Source organism: Ostrea edulis, chromosome 10, assembly GCF_947568905.1.
Source record: "Ostrea edulis chromosome 10, xbOstEdul1.1, whole genome shotgun sequence".
NCBI lineage: Eukaryota > Metazoa > Mollusca > Bivalvia > Ostreida > Ostreidae > Ostrea > Ostrea edulis.
Genome location: NC_079173.1, coordinates 19,794,613 through 19,812,343, shown reverse-complemented (window position 1 = coordinate 19,812,343; position 17,731 = coordinate 19,794,613). Strand labels below are relative to the sequence as shown.

Sequence of the window (17,731 nt, the reverse complement as noted above, 5' to 3'; positions counted from 1 at the left end):
TTTGTGAAGTTTAGGAATCCAGTATAGTTACGGTAACTCGTATTCATTCATTCCATTAACTAGGATTTTAAATGTGTTTAAAATTGATGCATGGTTTTGAAGATTTTTATGATTTGAAAGCGAAGTTGGAATGAAACTAGGATTATCAAATACGGAGTTCGTTTTAAATCCAGTAATAAGCCGTACAAATACAATGTTTTACTGGTTTTGTTAACTGCAACTAAAACTTGTTCCTTATGTAACCTATTTAATTCTTTTATCACTTCTGGTTTACTAAAGATAGTGGGATAGATGTTACGCACTTTTATTCTTATATGTTTAATACGTAATTTTGATATTCCACATATTTTTTATCCATCTTGAACAAAATGTTCGATGAATGAAATCGATTTACTATAAAAAAAATTCGCAGTATTTGACATGTATATTAAATGGGATGTATTTCAAACACTCCAGCTTTTGTCGATATTCACATGACACAGTTAAGAATTTCGTTATGACCTTATCAGATTATTTTTAATCAGACACAAACTACACAACAGAAGCACAACATTTAATATTTCTTTCGATCTTAGTTTCCCGTGGGGATCCGGATTAGAGTAGGTCCTTAGAACCATTTGCTTGTCGTAAAAGGCGGCTAGATGAGGCCGTCCTTCAGATGAGACCGCAAAAACCGAGACATGTGCCACAGCAGGTGTGACACGATAGAAATCCCTCTCTAGTCAAAGACTGTATGCACCGAGTATAGATCTAAATTTTACGACCATTCACCGGCAATATTGACGTCTCCATTTGAGTGAAAAATTCATGAGAGAACGTTAAACAATATAAAATCAAACAATCAAAGTATATGCGTGGTTTTTTAAAAGTATGAATAAAAATGGGATTAAAATGAAATCGGAATTGAATTTATAAACTAGGTTATAGACTGATTTCAATTAATACGTAAAATTGTATTGCGGGTTGTATCCCAGCAAAGATTTCCATTTTCTGCCTTAACGTACCCGCGTTGTATACACACTACTTGGTCATGGAACAATTTTGTGTTGTCCGTAAAGCTCACAAAGGGTGAAGATAACGAACAGTGATCAATCTCATAAATCCGAAAAGCAATACAAAATATAAAGTTCATGTACAAGTCTTACATCCTTCGACCTGACTGGTTGTAAGACAAATGAAAGGTGAAGATAACGAACAGTGATCAATCTCATTAATCCCATAAGTTTTACAAAATAGATAGCTGGGCAAACACGGACCCATGGACACACCAGAGGTGGGATCAGGTGCCTAGGAGGAGTAAGCTTCCCCTGTCCAACGTACACTCATGTACAGTCACGTTTAAAGTCAGTGCTTCGCAAATTTTATGGTCGTTATAACGATCTAATTTGGAAATACAATCTACAATGTATGAATAACTCATACATGTATATAGTGAAATTTATCAAATGTTTTAGAAAGATATAACCTGATTTGACATCCTCTTTGGTGGTCTTTTTGGGTGAAAAGTTGCGCAGTCATAGCGATATCCTTAACAAAGCCCTTCAAAAAAAACTTTGGCTGCTGCAGAAGGTCAGAAAATGGCTCTCAGCACGGTGAAATATTCGGAGCCTCTTAGAACATACGAAGTTTTCCTCTCATTCTATGAGAATGCCAAACAGAGACACGCATGTTGATATTGATGGTACTGCAGTGCCTTGTCGAGGACATCCTCCTAAAATGTTGACGGAGAATTTCTGTAATATTTCGAGGTGATTAATTTACTTCTGAATGGCATTAGAAATCGTTTTGACCGGCCAGGATATGCCAAATATATGCAGCTGGATTTGTTAATGTTGAAGGGAGCTAGAGGAGAAAATTTTGATAAGGAATTTGACTTGGTCACAGAGTTTTACGGTAGAGATATCAATGCCAAAAAATGGAGAATTCAATTTCAAACACTCAGGTGCAATCTCCCCCACGGACATCACTCCTTCCATTCAGACAATAATTGATCAAAACAGAATGCATATTACTATATAGCAAAATTGCAGTTAGATTGAACTTCTCCGTGAAATGCCAGCAACAAATGCTACCAGCGAAAGAACGTTTAGCACACTGCGCTGCATCAAATCGTATCTGCGATCAACTATGACCCAAGTTAGACTAAATAACCTGATGACCCTTCACGTATATCAAGAAGAGACGGAGAATCTGGATCTACGGGGCGTGGCAAATGAATTTGTTAATGAGAATGAATGCAGACTATCCGTTTTTGGAAAATTCTAATAAAAGAACTGAAAAGCTGTGAAATTTTGATAAGCCAATAGCCAATTCTAGCAACTCACTCAAGTACTGTGGTTTCAGTTTCAATTTGTATATGAAGTCAATAGGAAGTAGCTTGTGTGTGTATGCTCGACGGAGAAACTTTGCTGTTGGTTTAGCCCCCCCCCCCCCACACACACAATGCACACTTTCAATTTGCTTTCGACGTCTATGTAACATACACTCATTTTATAGATCTTAATTTTTTATTGCAAAACCAATTTTCAGCACAATAATTGTAGATGGTAAGAATATTCATCATCTTAAGGAAGTTCCTACCTACATGTAGGGTATAGATAACGTATATATCGTGGAAATTATCGATTGTTGTAGAGAGATATTACCCGTATGCATTATTGAAGTGTCAACTCTGAATTTAGATTATCTCTAACGACAAATTGGAGATACCAGTTTACCAAACTAGACGTCTATAAATATATTTTTTTTTTATCTTTGGAGTAGTTTGATCCTTGTCCTTCGACATGTAAATATAAAATCAATATGAACCATCTACTCCATAGGGGTAACAGTGTACCAAACCTAAAGTCTATCTAACAGAGGGTTTTCAAAGTATTGAGTTGGCAATTTTTTGTTCTCTGTAGAAGAGTTTGACATAAGATATTCGACCTTACGATGAAAGGTGAAGACAACGAACAACGACCGATATCATTATCACTATCAGCTATTAGAGAGATCTTGGCGATTAGCTATATGGTAGGGTTTACATGCATACCATGTTTGAAGTCTGTCAAGCAAAGGGTTCTCAAAATATTGAGTAGATCAAATTTATTTTATGCCCAAAGTAGTTTGATCCTGACCTTTGACATTGAGATCTCAAAGTTAATAGGACTCATCAACTCCTGAGTATGCAAAATTGAATGAATGGGTTCCCAAGATACTGAGCGGATCGGGCAAGATTTCGATTGATAGGTGGTAACCAATATGTCCCCTCTATTCTAAACGATGTTATGCAATTAAGAGCAAAAAATGTGTCATATTTCCATTTTCAAATGTAACGTCTTTCAAGGGTATGATAAAGAAAGCATTTAGAATATTTTGAGACTCCTTGCGGGTTTGAAATCAAGAAATGGTGATATCGATGAATCTTGCACAACCAAATTTGCCTACGTTGATCCATAGTCTTTATACATAAGTCCTGAAATGAAAGAAGAATATACACTCAAGAAGACAATTATTGCATATATAAATTGTGACTTTTAACTTCACAAAATAAGATCAGATACATATGTAATGGTTACCTGCTATGCATCCTGTTAAGAAACAGGCCACGTTGCCTGCTATCATGGCCCTCAGGACCAGTTTTGATAGATCCCCCCGACGGGAGGGAACCAACGCTGACATTCCACCAAGGAATATCCCCATGGAGCCAAAGTTAGAGAAACCACACAGCGCATACGTCGCTATCACTTCCGATTTGGCCTGTATTAAATATAAACAAAGATACTGAGATTTGTTTTCACAATTTTTCGTCTTTTACGAAGCGGCAACGTCATTTCGTATTCGGGATTAAACTCGGTATACACGAGTTACAATCAAACAAAGAGATTTTCAACTATTATGACGTATTGTGACATTTGAACTCTCCCCGACACCAACCCTATCTTCTACGAGTGTTAGTGTGGTAGCCAATAAGGCGGTCTTGTAACGATAATGCACATATGTCAGTTTTCAATTGATGATCATAGATATACCCCACTAACTAGACAGGTACTCCGGTACGAACCAAAGTCGCCCTGGGAAACATTTAGGATATTCATATTAGATAAAATATGCATAATTAATATTTGTACAAAATAATACAGCATTCATAAATTCTCTCAGTGTTTTAATGAAATGTGCAAAACGTCTAGCATGTGCATAAGTACCGATATTATTCCATTCTTAAGTGTCCGGTTGACGTATAGTAGAATGATGTCCTCTCCTTGATAATACCAGTCGGAAGACAAATTCCAATGAGCCGTGTAGTCCGTAAAATTCTTCTTGTTTTCAATGAGATGAGACAGTTCTGTGTAGGCCACAAACTCATTTGTAAAGGTTTTGATTCCAATAAGTTCCGCCACTCTACGACAGTTCGGCACTTCCGTCCCCATGAAGAAGGCGATCGGGTAGAACACGTAGGAACATATTAACTGTGTATAAAGAAAGAAGTTTCAAGGTACATATAATACTACTATTTCCCTCTAGTAGAGTCAGTTGTAGTTTTTCTTTGATGAAAGATATTACGGATACGTGTACATATATGTACATGTATTTACATTGGTAAATTTATGTAAACGATGAACATGCATATTGTTTTATATGACCACATAACCTAATGCGCATACAGATTTTGACAGATATTTCATAAATGTTGGTCAACATGATAATTTAAGGAATGTCTGCCTTGGTAGTTTTAAGTGATGAATCGTGACCTGAATGTAGCATATGCACAACATTAACAACATACATGTATACTAACAAATATGTACATACGGGATTTGATTTCCATGCTACATTCACACCTGTTTTCTGATAACACTCGTGACATAATGACAAAGAGGACACTGATTCCAGGTTCCGAGTTTCAAAGAAGTAGGTACAGTTTCTACATTCATCTGGCCCAAAATATTGATGATTTCACTTGGAGCTAACATCCTGGCATTCAATTAAGGAATAGTTTAGCAAACCCAAAATTCACTCAGTTTGATCAGCAAAATGATCTGTGTCATATGACGAGAGCTTGAAATTGGCATAAAATTGCAAAAATGCCATATTCAATGAAAATATCCACAAATTCAGGTGGTTTTCCTTTTAGAAAACATACAGCGCATGCGTCGAGCAAATTCATATTGAAGCATGTTTTTCATCTCAAAATAATACACAATATATATCATTTTCATTTTGCTCGACAAATGCGCACATCTTTTCCTGAGCAATAATTTGTATGACATTTGACAGTTTTCAGGCTTATTTTGAGAAAAAGGCGGGAAATGTCTTATTCATGATGTCATAATGCTATCCATTTAGGACTATCATTCTGATTTTGTTGACATAGTATACCTGGCATTTATTTTACTTTCTTAAAACACTGATTAAGGTTAATTCCAGACACATTTTATAGAGAGAAATTTTTTGGGCCTTTTTATGTATACAACCGTACCTTGTTCTTTGTGCGACAGTAAACATTAAATGATTCAAAATTCAAAAACTCATCATGAAAGGTGAAAATAACGAACATTGACCGATCTCATAACTCCTACAAGCAATACGAATTAGAGAGTTGGGAAACATGGAGTCCTGGGTATAGGTGATATGGGATCAGGTTACTATAAGGAGTAAACATCCCCTGCCGACCGGCCCCACCCGCTGAGGCATATATCTTTATCAGGTAAACCAAGTTATGGTTTATATTGGTTTATTTAAACGGAACATAAGCTTTTAAAAAAAATTCTTTTTGACCATATTTGATAATTTCTGATATTTTGCCTGAAAGCAAGCCTTGTTGACTGAGCTGGACAGAATGTGTCTTATTTTCAAAGGAAATGAGACAGTATGTTTTCACGTCATCTTGTCTGTCAGAGGTATACAGTACTTTTAACGCTGTATGCAAGGTTAGAAGAAATATCACACCTGAAAAGACAGGTGTTCTACACCAACGCGGTCTCCAAACCACGTCAGAGTCATGTTGACAAACTCTTGGACACATAGGAAGGCCATGACATTTACTGCAATGGTGGCCACAACCTTGACCAAGTTACCTGCCCCTGAAGATATGGCTTCTATCACGTTTCTGTCCGTTCTGAAAGAAAATAAATATTTGTTTGTGTTACATTTGTATGAAGAACATTCTAGCACAACATTCTTAGTGGATTTAAAAACCCAAAGTTTACATTTCCAAAGTTTTGCTTTTGATATCTTTACCAAATATTGTAAGTATAACCATTTCCTCATGAATACAATGAAGTTATGAACAATGAACGTCTTTCTTAACGACTTGGAATTTCGACAGAAATGAAAGTAGCATGTATATGTAAGAAATGATTTTCATTTTGGAGAAAAAACATGAGGCTTTGTACTGCCATGCTAAAGTGCATCATTAAGGCTGTCGGCAGGAAACGTCGCAGTTCATACCCTCATGGATTTTCATAAATGAAATTTATCTCATAATCAAAAGAACAAAAGTAAGTATATTTAGAAGATATTTGCATTCTAAAGAGAAAAGTGATTAGAATGAAGAGAAATGTAACAAACATACGATTTTCCCATCTTGTCGTAGTTGTTTGATTTGGTCTTTGGCCGCTCTGTCTCTGGGTAAGCTAATTTGGAGATGGCTAAAGCGGCTGGAGTAGACATCACGGAGGCGGAGATCAGGTGGTTAGCGGGAACCTGGGTAGACAGGGTGAATTAAAATGTGACTGGTACGTAACATCTCTTAGAAATATCGTCATAAACGTGCCTTAATACACGGAGATATTGATAATGGTGACTTTGTGGTAAAACAAAAATCAATTTGATGAACAAACAAAACTAACGAGAAAGTACGACCATGCTACAAAACAATACCCACAGCAAATTGTATACATGCGCCCAGGACAATTCCAGCAATGGTGGCAAATCCTCCGGTTAACACGACGTGAAGGTCTGAGTTTGTCATGTCTTCTAAGAATGGATCATCAAGAATCATCAATGGAGCCTCCGTCTAGAAATTAATGCAAAATGTTTTTTCCAAACCATTGTATTGTCGCTCCATCAAACCGTAGGAGAGTAAAATTTGTTGTGTAAAAATGCAATTTTTTAAGACATCGAAATGTATCTGTAACGTCACTTTAACATACCATGCCACCAATGATGTTCCCTGCGGCGTTGAGGGACTCAGCTGGTGTAGTCCCTAGACAGAAAGTCAGAAACATCCCCATTTTCATGACAATGACCTGCATGACCCCTAGGTAATAGAGGATGGAGGTCACTGTAAAGAAGACGATCACCGCTGGAAACACCTTGAAATAAAATGGAACAAATTTACCTTTGTTACAGTAAGAAAAATATTTGAATTTATTTCTCACTAAAGCATATGATCAGATGAAAACTAGTGCACAATCTCATAATTCCCACAAAGAATACAAAATTATGAGTAAGGTAAACACGGATCTCTGAGCATACAAGAGGTGGGATCAGGTGCATAGGAGGAGAAAGCATTTCCAGCCTATATAAATGTAATGCTTATGAGTCTTGAAGAAACTATTGATATGTTCTTTTTCATAATAGTGAATTAAGAGTAATGAATTACGAGTCACTTGGCATTAATTCCACTTATGGTAATCAGACTTATATTCCAACTGCAGTTTCAAAAGACGAGATTCTTCAAAACCATGCTTCAGTTCAGACACATTTAATATTCCAGTCAATGGATCGGATGAATTTGAGTTACCGTGCTTATAACGGATTCCTAAACTTCATAAAAACCCTTACAAACAATAATATATTGTTGGATCCAGTAACTGTTCTACCAAGCCCCCATCTTTGCTCCTCACGAAAATATTAACAGCTGTGAAGGAAACACATACTACTGAGAAACTCCAAAATTACTGTACGACTACATATGCTAGAAGTGGTGTAAATCAAATGTGGTTTCTAAAAAATCCCAAAGAACTTTTAGCAAATTTGAAATCGCAAAACGTTTCTCAAATCAACAATATCAAAACGTATGACTTTTCAACGCTATACACGACCATTCCTCACCATAAATTAATAACTAGACCTTTTGACATCATAGACAGTCGCCTCTTCAACAAAAATGGAAAAGGGAAATATTCATATCTAGTGATCAGTCATCCCACAAATTACTTTGTTAAACGTCACTCTGATTCCATGCAGCAGTATTCTGGGGTTAAAATAAAAATATGCTGGAGTTCCTCATTGACAATATTTTCGTGGTCTTTGGTGATCATATCTTTCAACAGTAGGGACCTCCGTGGCCGAATGGTTAGAGCATCGCGCTCAAAATCACATCGTCTCTCACCTCTGGTCGACGCGGGTTCGAATCCCGCTCGCGCCGGTAAGTGAGAAAGTTTCCCAATTTACTTGCGGAAGGTCGGTGGTCTCTTCCCAGGTACATTGTATCTGGGTTCTCTCTTTCACCAATAAAAACTGGGCGACACCAGATAAATGAAAAATTGTTGAGTGTGACGGAAAACACCAATAAAGAAATCTAACAGTATGTTGGAATCCCCATGGGCGCGCATTGTGCTCCTTTATTAGCTGACCTGTTTTTATAGTCCTATGAAGCAGAATTTATTCAAAAACCTCTACATCAGAGGAAGAAATATCTTGCTGTAGCATTCAATTCGACGTATAGATATGTCGACGACATAACAATTAACAATAACTATTAACAATAACTATTAACAATAACTATTAACAATAATAATTTTCATTAATGTGTCGATTCGATATATCCCAGTGAACTCGAAATAAAAGACACCACAGAGTCGTCCACTTCTGCTTCATATTAAGATATTTCATTAAAAGTAGATATTAACTGCAAACTTATAATTGAGCTTGATGACAAACGGGAGGATTTCAGCTTCTCCATCTTTCATTTTCCACATTTATGTAGCAATATTCCATTATCACCTAGATATGGTGTTTCTATCTCTCATCTGATTCGATACGCAGGAGTGTGTTCTGTTTATAGTCAGTTTTTAAATCGAGACAGGCTACTGATAAACAAGTTGATGATGCAGGGGTTCCAACGGTCTCGTTTAAATCAGTATTTCGCAAAATCTATGGTCGTTATAACCATTTAGTTTGCCAATACAACTTATCATTAGGCCAATTGCTGTCTGACTTGTTTCATACCGATTGTTAGGCCGTTCTTGGGACCTTAATTTTGACTACAGTTGATTCCGTTTACCTGATCAAGATATGGGGTCCACGGCGGGTGAGACTGGTCGACAGGGGATGTTTACTCCTCCTAGGCACCTAAGCCTACCTCTGTTGTGTCTAGGGGTCCATGTTTCCAGTACTATCTATTTTGTATTGCTTGTGGGAGTTATGATCAGTGTTCGTTATATTCACCTTTCATGAGGTATTTAATTCAACTGCAAGTTTACCTTAAATGCAAAGAAATAATTGGTGTACAGTTCACCAAAAACAGATATTGCTCCAGCGTTTGGATAATTGAATGATTCTGTGATACTGTCGCTTAGCCATTGAAATGTCACGTATCCCCATTGCGTTCTCAAAATGATGAGGGCAAAGATGTATTGTATGGCAAAACCCCAGAACACTGGTCTCCAGTTTATCTAAAATCAACATAAAATAATAAATTGAGGAAAAATAAGGTAATATATCTAACGATGAACATGTGTTATAAGCATTCTACCTTTGCAGGATTTTTAGAAAACACATAAAAGAGAATGATGTAGATTGCAAGACCGGCAATGGAGACAGCGTTTTCTGGATAATCCAAAAGAACGTCAACAATGATGTAGGCTGTCAGGAAAACAAACACGGCAAACAGTAAGAATCTGTAAATGAAGAGGAGAGAGAATAATTTCATTATCTACATATAGCTAAGTACTTCGTTATTAGCTTGAAAATACGGATGTATATTTAATTGCTGTAAGAAAATTTAGAAATTCATTTCAAAATTAAGGATAATCTCCCTCATCCATAGCTCTTATCCTTAGAAGAATTTGATTCCATTTTTTCTGCACTCTGTTTTCCCCTAAAATAGCTCTTAAAGTTTATTGTTATTTCGGATTTCAAACATTTTAGTTTGAAAGAGCATCTCTGAAGAGACATTATTTGTCGAAATGCTCATCTGGTGCATCAAAATTGGTACCATATAAGTTTTACATCTAATTTGACTTCCTTTTCAATCATCAAAGAAATTATTGTTCGTTTCATCTAATGTTATTTCATGTATTGCTCGTATTGTACAGATCACTTAATCATGAGTCCCTTACCGGTGTATATATCGCCTTGTCTTCTTCAGCCCTTTACAGGTTGACCCAATTCTCTGACAGAATGTACCGATGCTAGATTGACACAGGCGTTGGAAAATATGAATCAAGAGGAATATCACTCCTATTATCGAGCAAACCAGAAATCGGATCGAACCCTCGTCCCCAAACCTGTAGTACATGGCGTAACCGAGGTAAGTGAAATACAACAGCAGGAGAACTAGTTTAATAACCAGTTTAATTTTGTTGCCATATTTGCTGAAAATAACACCGACTGTTGTTTGTATTTTATTAGCCACCTTCGCACATCCGGTAAGGTGTTCTTCGTCTTCTTTGTCTTGGGTGACTGGTATTTCAATCTGAGATACTTTAGTTTGTTCTGTATGTTTCCGGTCATCGTTCTACAGAAGACACATAAATGTTTTTCAGATTGGATTTATGCTTTGCAGTATTGTATGAAAAGGTACCAAACTATCAAAAATTTACCCTAGAACACAATTGTTTATATGGGATTTCGATAATTTGCTGCTATGCTGATGTTTGTGTTATATTCATTGACATTCTAGATGAAAAGGTAATTGACTAATTGTTAAATATTGTTTAACGTCCCTCTCGAGAATAGTTCACTCATATGGAGACGTCACCACTGCTGGTGAAGGGCTGCAAAAGTTTGGCCTATGCTCGGCGCTTAGGGCCATTGATCAGTGAGGGATTTTTATCGTGCTGTGACACGGGAGCTCGGTTTTCGAGGTCTCATCCGAAGGACCGCCCCATTTAGTAGCCTTTTACGACAAGCAAGGGGGTACTGAAGATCTATTCTAACCCGGATCACCATGGGATGAATGAAAAGGTGAAGATAACACTGTTTGAAATGAAAAGGTGAAGATAACAAACAATGACCAATCTCGTAATTCCAGTCATATATATGTAACTTCTATAAAGGTGTAGGGGAAACACGGATCCTTGGACATAACAGTGGTGAGAACAGGTACGTAGGAGGAGTTAGTATTCCTTATGTGCTCTATATCTTGGTCAGGTAAATGAAGTAATCCATAGTTAACAGCAGTTTGCAAAAACGACCTGAATTGGTGTGACAGCATTTGACATGTTGTATTGGTGATCATTATAAGAACATTAAAATGTGTGAAATGCTGACTTTAAACGAAACTGTTGAAACCCCCAAAACATCACCATCAACTGATTTGTCATCGATTTAAAACCTGACCATACACAGAGCAAGATTTTGCATATCGAATCATTTTAGAGGTATAAACATGGTATGCAGATGATAATGGAATATTGCTACATAAATATGGGAAATTGACAAAGGAGAAGATGAAGCCATTCCGTTTGTCATAAAGCTGATTTGTTAGTTTGCCGTTAACATCTTTCTTCAATAGAATATCTAAGTATAAATCAGATGTGGAAGACTAGGGTGTCTTTTATTTCGACTTCACAGGAATATATCAAATCGACATAGGTTTGAACCTTAGCATTGTTAATAAAGAAAAGGCCGTCGATATATTTTTCCACAGAAAATATATGAATATTGTATTGTATACTGACTTCCGTTTGGATATATCCATGATTTATTTCGCCTCCGTTAGAGTTTTTCATCTCTGATGCCCTCAATTCTTTACTCATCTTGATGTCGATTTTCAAATTATGCTAGTCTAGAAAACATAAAAAACATTAGAAATATGTTTCAACTACAAATGACATACACATATGCCACAGTAAATTTCACTTTTCTTAATTTAATCATTTAATCTTAATCTTCCAAAAAAAGGAGGATAAGAAAACGATTCTCAATTTTGGGTTAGAACCTCGAATAATGCATAAAGAATGAACTATTTCACTCAAGTTCATAAGTGAAACAATTATGATGAATATTGGGTATGACAATTGGCCTAATAATCGGTATAAAATACGTCAGACAGCAATTGATTAAAGGACAGGTTGTATTGGCAAATCACCTTTCATCATCATAACCATCACTTAATTTGCCAAATGCTAACTTTAAACGAGTTGTTGAAACCCTATAACATCAACTTGTTTGTCAGTAGCCTGCTTCCATTCAAAAACTGATCATATGCAGAACAAGCTTTTGTATATGAAAGTTGAAGATAACGAACAGTGATCAATATCAGAACACCTACAGTCCCTAAAACGTTCTACTTTCCCACTTGAACGGTGAACGCACTTTGAGCGAACGCAGAACGCACGGTGAGTGAACGCACGCAGAGTGAACGGTGAACGCACGCAGAGCGAACGGTGAACGCACGCAGAGCGAACGGTGAATGCTAAGTGAACGGTGAGCGCACGATGAATGCAAAATGGTCTATTCATTCGGTATATTTAGGATTTTTCCTTGGATTGTACTTACCTGGTACTTGATAATCAGGTAGAGAATATATATATATATATATATATATATATATATATATATATATATATATATAAGCTTTAGCGCTTTCATTTCAAATATTCAGGGGCCCGTTTTACAAAACAACTTACGACAAAGTCGCAAGTCTTAGATTGTATTACACTGTTATTACTTTGAGTGAATGAAGTAAAACTTTTCTGAGGCTTAATTTTCAACATTTAAAAAAATATTTTGCATTTGGAGTGAATGATCTTACAATAAAATAGAAAATTCCAGTATGTAAACTTGGTCGTAAGTCGTAAGTTCTTTTGTAAAACGCGCTCCAGAAGCTTTACATTTAGTAACATAGTGACGTTACGTCACAAACAGCGGAACGTTAAAATTAAACAAATCTAGACGTCATTACATACTGACTGTTGAGACGTATTGTTCATTGTGACGTCAAAGTAAAGCAAAACAAATTTCGACGTCATAAGACACTGAACATTAAAACATAGTGTTTACAGTGATGTCATTATAAAGTAATGCGTGAAAACATTTTCATTTACAAATATGATAACGTTAAACTGAATTATTGAGTTTAGGTTTGAACATATTAATGAAATGTTTTTCCTTTTCACATCTCTGAATGTCACTTCCACCTGTAAACTTGTAAAATGGAAATGTATTAAATTGTTTTTGTCCATAAACATCTAAATGTTCACTTAGTTGAATTTGCCTGTATTCCGGATTGTGGATTTGCTGTTTGTGGACCCGCACGCGAGCTCGAAGCGGGTTGCTTGTTTCCCCAATATAAAATTCTTTGCATACAGGACAAGTAATGACATACAAGACATTTTTGCTATCGCACGACATGTTGGCTTTGACTTAAAATATCCGTCCGTTAAAGTTGTATTGTGATCCTTCCGTGATGTATTGACAGGTCCCGCATCGTGGATCCCCACACTTAGTGACGTTGTGATTGTCTTTAAGATATGGAGGGCATAATATTCTTTTCAGATTTTTCGGTTGACGTTTGCTGTTGATGAATTTTATTTTTCTGAATATTTTCTTGGTTGATTGGTCGTCTTTCAGTATATTGTTTAGTTGATTAACTATTGAGTTGATATTTCTATTACGCGGGTTATGTGTATGTACAAAAGGAATTATATCTTTGTCTTTTTCCCGGTTGTTTGTAGCTAGTAGTTGAGAGCGGTCATAACTCTTTGCTTTTTCAATTCCGTTTTCTATAAGTTTATCAGGATAACCTTGTTTTTGTAAGTATGATCTGAGTTCCAACAAACGAATATCTCGGGTATTTACATCACTCACTATTGTGCACAAACGTCTAGCCAGATTGTAGGGAATTGCAGTTTTTGTATGGTGTGGATGACATGATCCAAAATGTAGGTATTGGTGTGTGTCGGTAGGTTTGTAATAGACATCCGTTGAAAGTTTGGTATCTTCTATAATAACTAGCACATCCAGAAAAGGTAATTTTGTATCATTGATTTCCATTGTAAATTTGATATCCGGGTTCAATTCGTTCAGTAATTTGCAAAAATTGTTAATCTATCCATGTCATCAGACCATAAAATAAAACAATCGTCAAGAAATCTTTTCCATTTCGATTTTATGAGTTTTGCATCCTCTTCGCCCCATAGAGTTATTATTTGTTGATGAAGTTTTTCTTCTAGGTATCCCAAGGTTAATGTGGCATATATCGGTGCTGCTTTTGTTCCCATGCGGTGCCTTTTGTTTGAAGAAAATGTTTGTGTCCAAATGCAAAACAGTTATTCTGAAGTATTATCACAGTATTCATACTGTATATATATATATATATATATATATATATATATATATATATATATATATCCAATAATAAAAGTCATGAAACACAAAACTCGAATAACATTTCACTGTTAGCGCTTTCGGCTTTAATGCCTCTTCAGACAGTTATAAATTTTATAACTGTCTGAAGAGGCATTAAAGCCGAAAGCGCTAACAGTAAAATGTTATTCGAGTTTTGTGTTTCTTGACTTCTTGACTTTTATTATTGGATGTATTTACTGTATCAAATACCGAATTCTTTTTGCAAACTTTATATATATATATATATATATATATATATATATATATATATATATATATACAGTATGAATTGATCTGTTTGTTCATTTCTGTGCAAGTACTGGAAGTATATTTCTAATGAAAATGATCGTAAATTTCACATCAATGCACGTAGCAATTATGCCCCCAAAAAATAAATAAATCATATGTACATTGTTTACAGTATTACATATACAGATACATGTATACATGAAAAATAGAAACATATATTTCATAATATTTAGAATTCTTGACGTTTTCATAAATCATTAATATTGGTAGGTCATCTCGGTATACTGCATGTAATTATACATTTTGACTTAAGATGCATAGTATTTAATTTCTTAATACAAGAGTATAAACGATGCATGTGAAATAAAGATAGTCTAGTAATTAGCGCCAAGAATTTACAGGTATATATGCACGACTTAAATTTTTTTTTACGAGCGCGGTCGTTTGGATTACACGTTATCAAAACATTCCCGAAAGGAGCCAAGATAAATGCATTAAACAACCACACGGGTAGAACAAGTACCTGTGTCGACACCTGAACGCTTGTAAATAGTAGAAAATGTTTATTCCCACATAGATTTTGCGTAATTCGCTTTACTGCAAATACATGTATAGTATATCGACTTGAGGAAATAATCCCAGAAATAATGTATGTATGTACAAAATAAATAGTGTGACCATGAATTTACATTTAGATTGTGCAATACTTGTATATTTTTGATGCGAATAAAACTGTTTATTGCACTGAACTATATGTATATCATACGTGGGGCAAAATTATACGAGAAATATTTCATCTTTATGTAAAACTTATACGGTACCAATTTTGATGCACCAGATGCGCATTTCGACAAATAGTGTCTCTTCAGTGATGCTCAACCGAAATGTTTGAAATCCGAAATAACTATGAAGTTTTAGAGCTAAATATAGCCAAAAAACAGCGTGCCAAAAAAGTGGAGCCAAATTAGTCCAAGGATAAGAGCTATGCATGAGGGAGATAATCCTTAATTTTGAAATGAATTTCTAAATTTTATAACAGCAATTAAATATACATCCGTATTTTCAAGCTAGTAACGAGGTATATTAGAGACAAACAATGCAAAAGTTTCAAATTTGGGGAAAGAAGTTAATACATTTATTGACAATGTCTCACATAGATATAGGCGTAAAATAATCAGAAATACTTGTCAAATCAATTTGACATTTGGACACGAATGTGCATTGAAATGTACAGTGTTGCATTTTTTTAAGTAAGAAAGGGGGCGGGGGCTTAAGAAAAATAATAAACTGATATAGAATTCTTGTCAAGTGAGACAAAATGAAATATAATAAATTGTGTTTTTTGCCCAAACTTGAAAATGTTACAATGATAATTCGGGTGTAGGCGAGGTATTTATGAAATGAAACTGCCTCATTTTGGTATACGCACCAGCACTCGAGGCCCGTTCGTCGCTACATGTACATGTATAAGGGTTAAATTAATAACCAAAGGCTCTTGTATTTCTCTCTCATTCAGAGCTTCTCTCACTTTTTAACCAAACAATACTTGTGCTTTGTAATGATAATAATAATGATTTATTCTATTCTTTGATATTGATAAGTGATTCGCAGTTTTCCTTGAGTTTTCGCAGTTGATAAGCCCGATATTTATACTTTATAAATCAAATTTCTGATATAATAAGAAATTTTACTTTCACTCTTATGCGCACGTTCATTTTTGCCTTGCTATAAAAATCGATCCTTTGGTGTTCCGAATGACAGTGAATGGTGAACGCACGGTGAACGCTTTGTGAACGGTGAGCGAAAAACTGTAAACGGAAAGCACACGGTGAACGCACGGAGAGCGAACGGTAAACACATTGTGAGCGAACGGAAAAATTGTAAAATAGAACGTTTCAGGGACTGTATAAGACACACCAGAGGGGGGATCAGGTGCCTAGGAGTTAACATCCCTTGTAGACCTTTCACATCCATAGTGGGCCTTAAATCTTAATTAATTAAAATCAGTGTGCCAAGAACGGTCTAAAAATCAGTATGAAACACGTCAGACAGCATTTGACCTCATGATAGGTTGTATTGGCAAACTAGATCATTGCAACGGCCATAGAATTTGCAAAATGCTTATTTTAATTGAGACCGTTGAAACCCCTGTACCATCAACTTGTTTGTTAGTAGCTTGCTTCGATTTAAAACTGACCATACGCAGAACAAGCTCTTGCGTATCGAATCAGTTAAAAGATAAAAACACCACATGCAGGTGATAATAGTAAGAAAACATTTTGTACAGTTACTTAATTTTTATGAGTTTTAGAATTCATTATCACTATGATGTAATCTATAAAATTTGCCAATCAGTTCTAATTTTCAACAATAATTTTAGTAATTGTGATTGATCGTTTTGACGTCCTCGACAAGCAGTGAAATCGATTTTCGAAAATCAGCTTAGCGGGTATAAATGTTTTCTTTCCACATAGAAACTGCTACTCTGTATTCACTATTGCTATGTAACAAAGTAAATACGAATGGCTGATAAAAACATAATTAGTGAATGTAAATCTATATCTGTTAAATGTAAGGAAAATTAGGCAAGAAACCAATATACAGTACCTTGTAAAAAAATTCCAATGAATACAAATTTTCCAAACTAAGAAAACACGGCGGGCAAATATTTACAAAAAGTTTGATCTTGACCATTTCAAATTGATAATAGAATTTCTACTTCTTTGTGAGAAAACCAATCTTGTCATAACCTGAACTCAAGTAAAAACTTGGATATGAAAACAGTATTGATCACTTAACCTGACGGTTTCCATGATTTATCAATAGGGTCTGTAAGTCTCGTCATGTGATTGACAAAATATAACGAGATTGTTTACACAGCACAGTTAAGGTTCCAGTGAAGAGGTGCGTCCTAATCTATACAGGATTATGTATAATGCTATCACGTAAAAACTGCAACCCATCTAAATACCATGAA

At 35.5% G+C, this 17,731-nt stretch overlaps 1 protein-coding gene and 1 long non-coding RNA gene across 5 annotated transcripts in view; one reads left to right on the top strand and one right to left on the bottom strand.

Moving 5' to 3' along the window:
* The window catches only part of LOC125665263 (uncharacterized), a 30,222-nt gene that overhangs the window by 5,422 nt on the left and 7,069 nt on the right, over nucleotides 1–17,731 (top strand). For 2 of the 4 annotated variants that reach the window (XR_008799429.1, XR_008799428.1), the window contains exon 2: nucleotides 9,694–10,462. This is a non-coding gene — a long non-coding RNA (uncharacterized LOC125665263). Of the gene's footprint in view, nucleotides 1–9,693; nucleotides 10,463–10,697; nucleotides 10,726–10,890; nucleotides 10,993–17,731 lie in introns of those variants that run through there. The other 2 variants (XR_007366207.2, XR_007366208.2) reach the window with 2 other exon arrangements.
* On the bottom strand, nucleotides 2,489–17,606 carry LOC130051031 (solute carrier family 28 member 3-like). Its single transcript, XM_056152172.1, has 12 exons — nucleotides 17,362–17,606; nucleotides 11,835–11,941; nucleotides 10,272–10,669; nucleotides 9,686–9,830; nucleotides 9,414–9,605; nucleotides 7,137–7,298; nucleotides 6,869–7,000; nucleotides 6,557–6,687; nucleotides 5,932–6,100; nucleotides 4,188–4,451; nucleotides 3,561–3,741; nucleotides 2,489–3,457 (listed from the first exon to the last, which is right to left on the bottom strand). Exons 2-12 carry the CDS (start codon nucleotides 11,910–11,912, stop codon nucleotides 3,426–3,428), a joined length of 1,884 nt encoding a protein of 627 aa, XP_056008147.1. The 5' UTR covers nucleotides 11,913–11,941; nucleotides 17,362–17,606; the 3' UTR covers nucleotides 2,489–3,425.

What these genes read in the sequence shown, in the direction of transcription:
- LOC130051031 (XM_056152172.1), bottom strand. Translation starts at nt 11,912, where the DNA reads ATGAGTAAAGAATTGAGGGCATCAGAGATGAAAAACTCTAACGGAGGC. An exon ending in TACGACAAGATGGGAAAATC is followed by an intron (nt 6,101 to 6,556) that starts GTATGTTTGTTA and finishes ATTTTCTTTCAG; the next exon opens with AACGGACAGAAACGTGATAG. An exon ending in TAGAACACCTGTCTTTTCAG is followed by an intron (nt 4,452 to 5,931) that starts GTGTGATATTTC and finishes CTTTATACACAG; the next exon opens with TTAATATGTTCCTACGTGTT.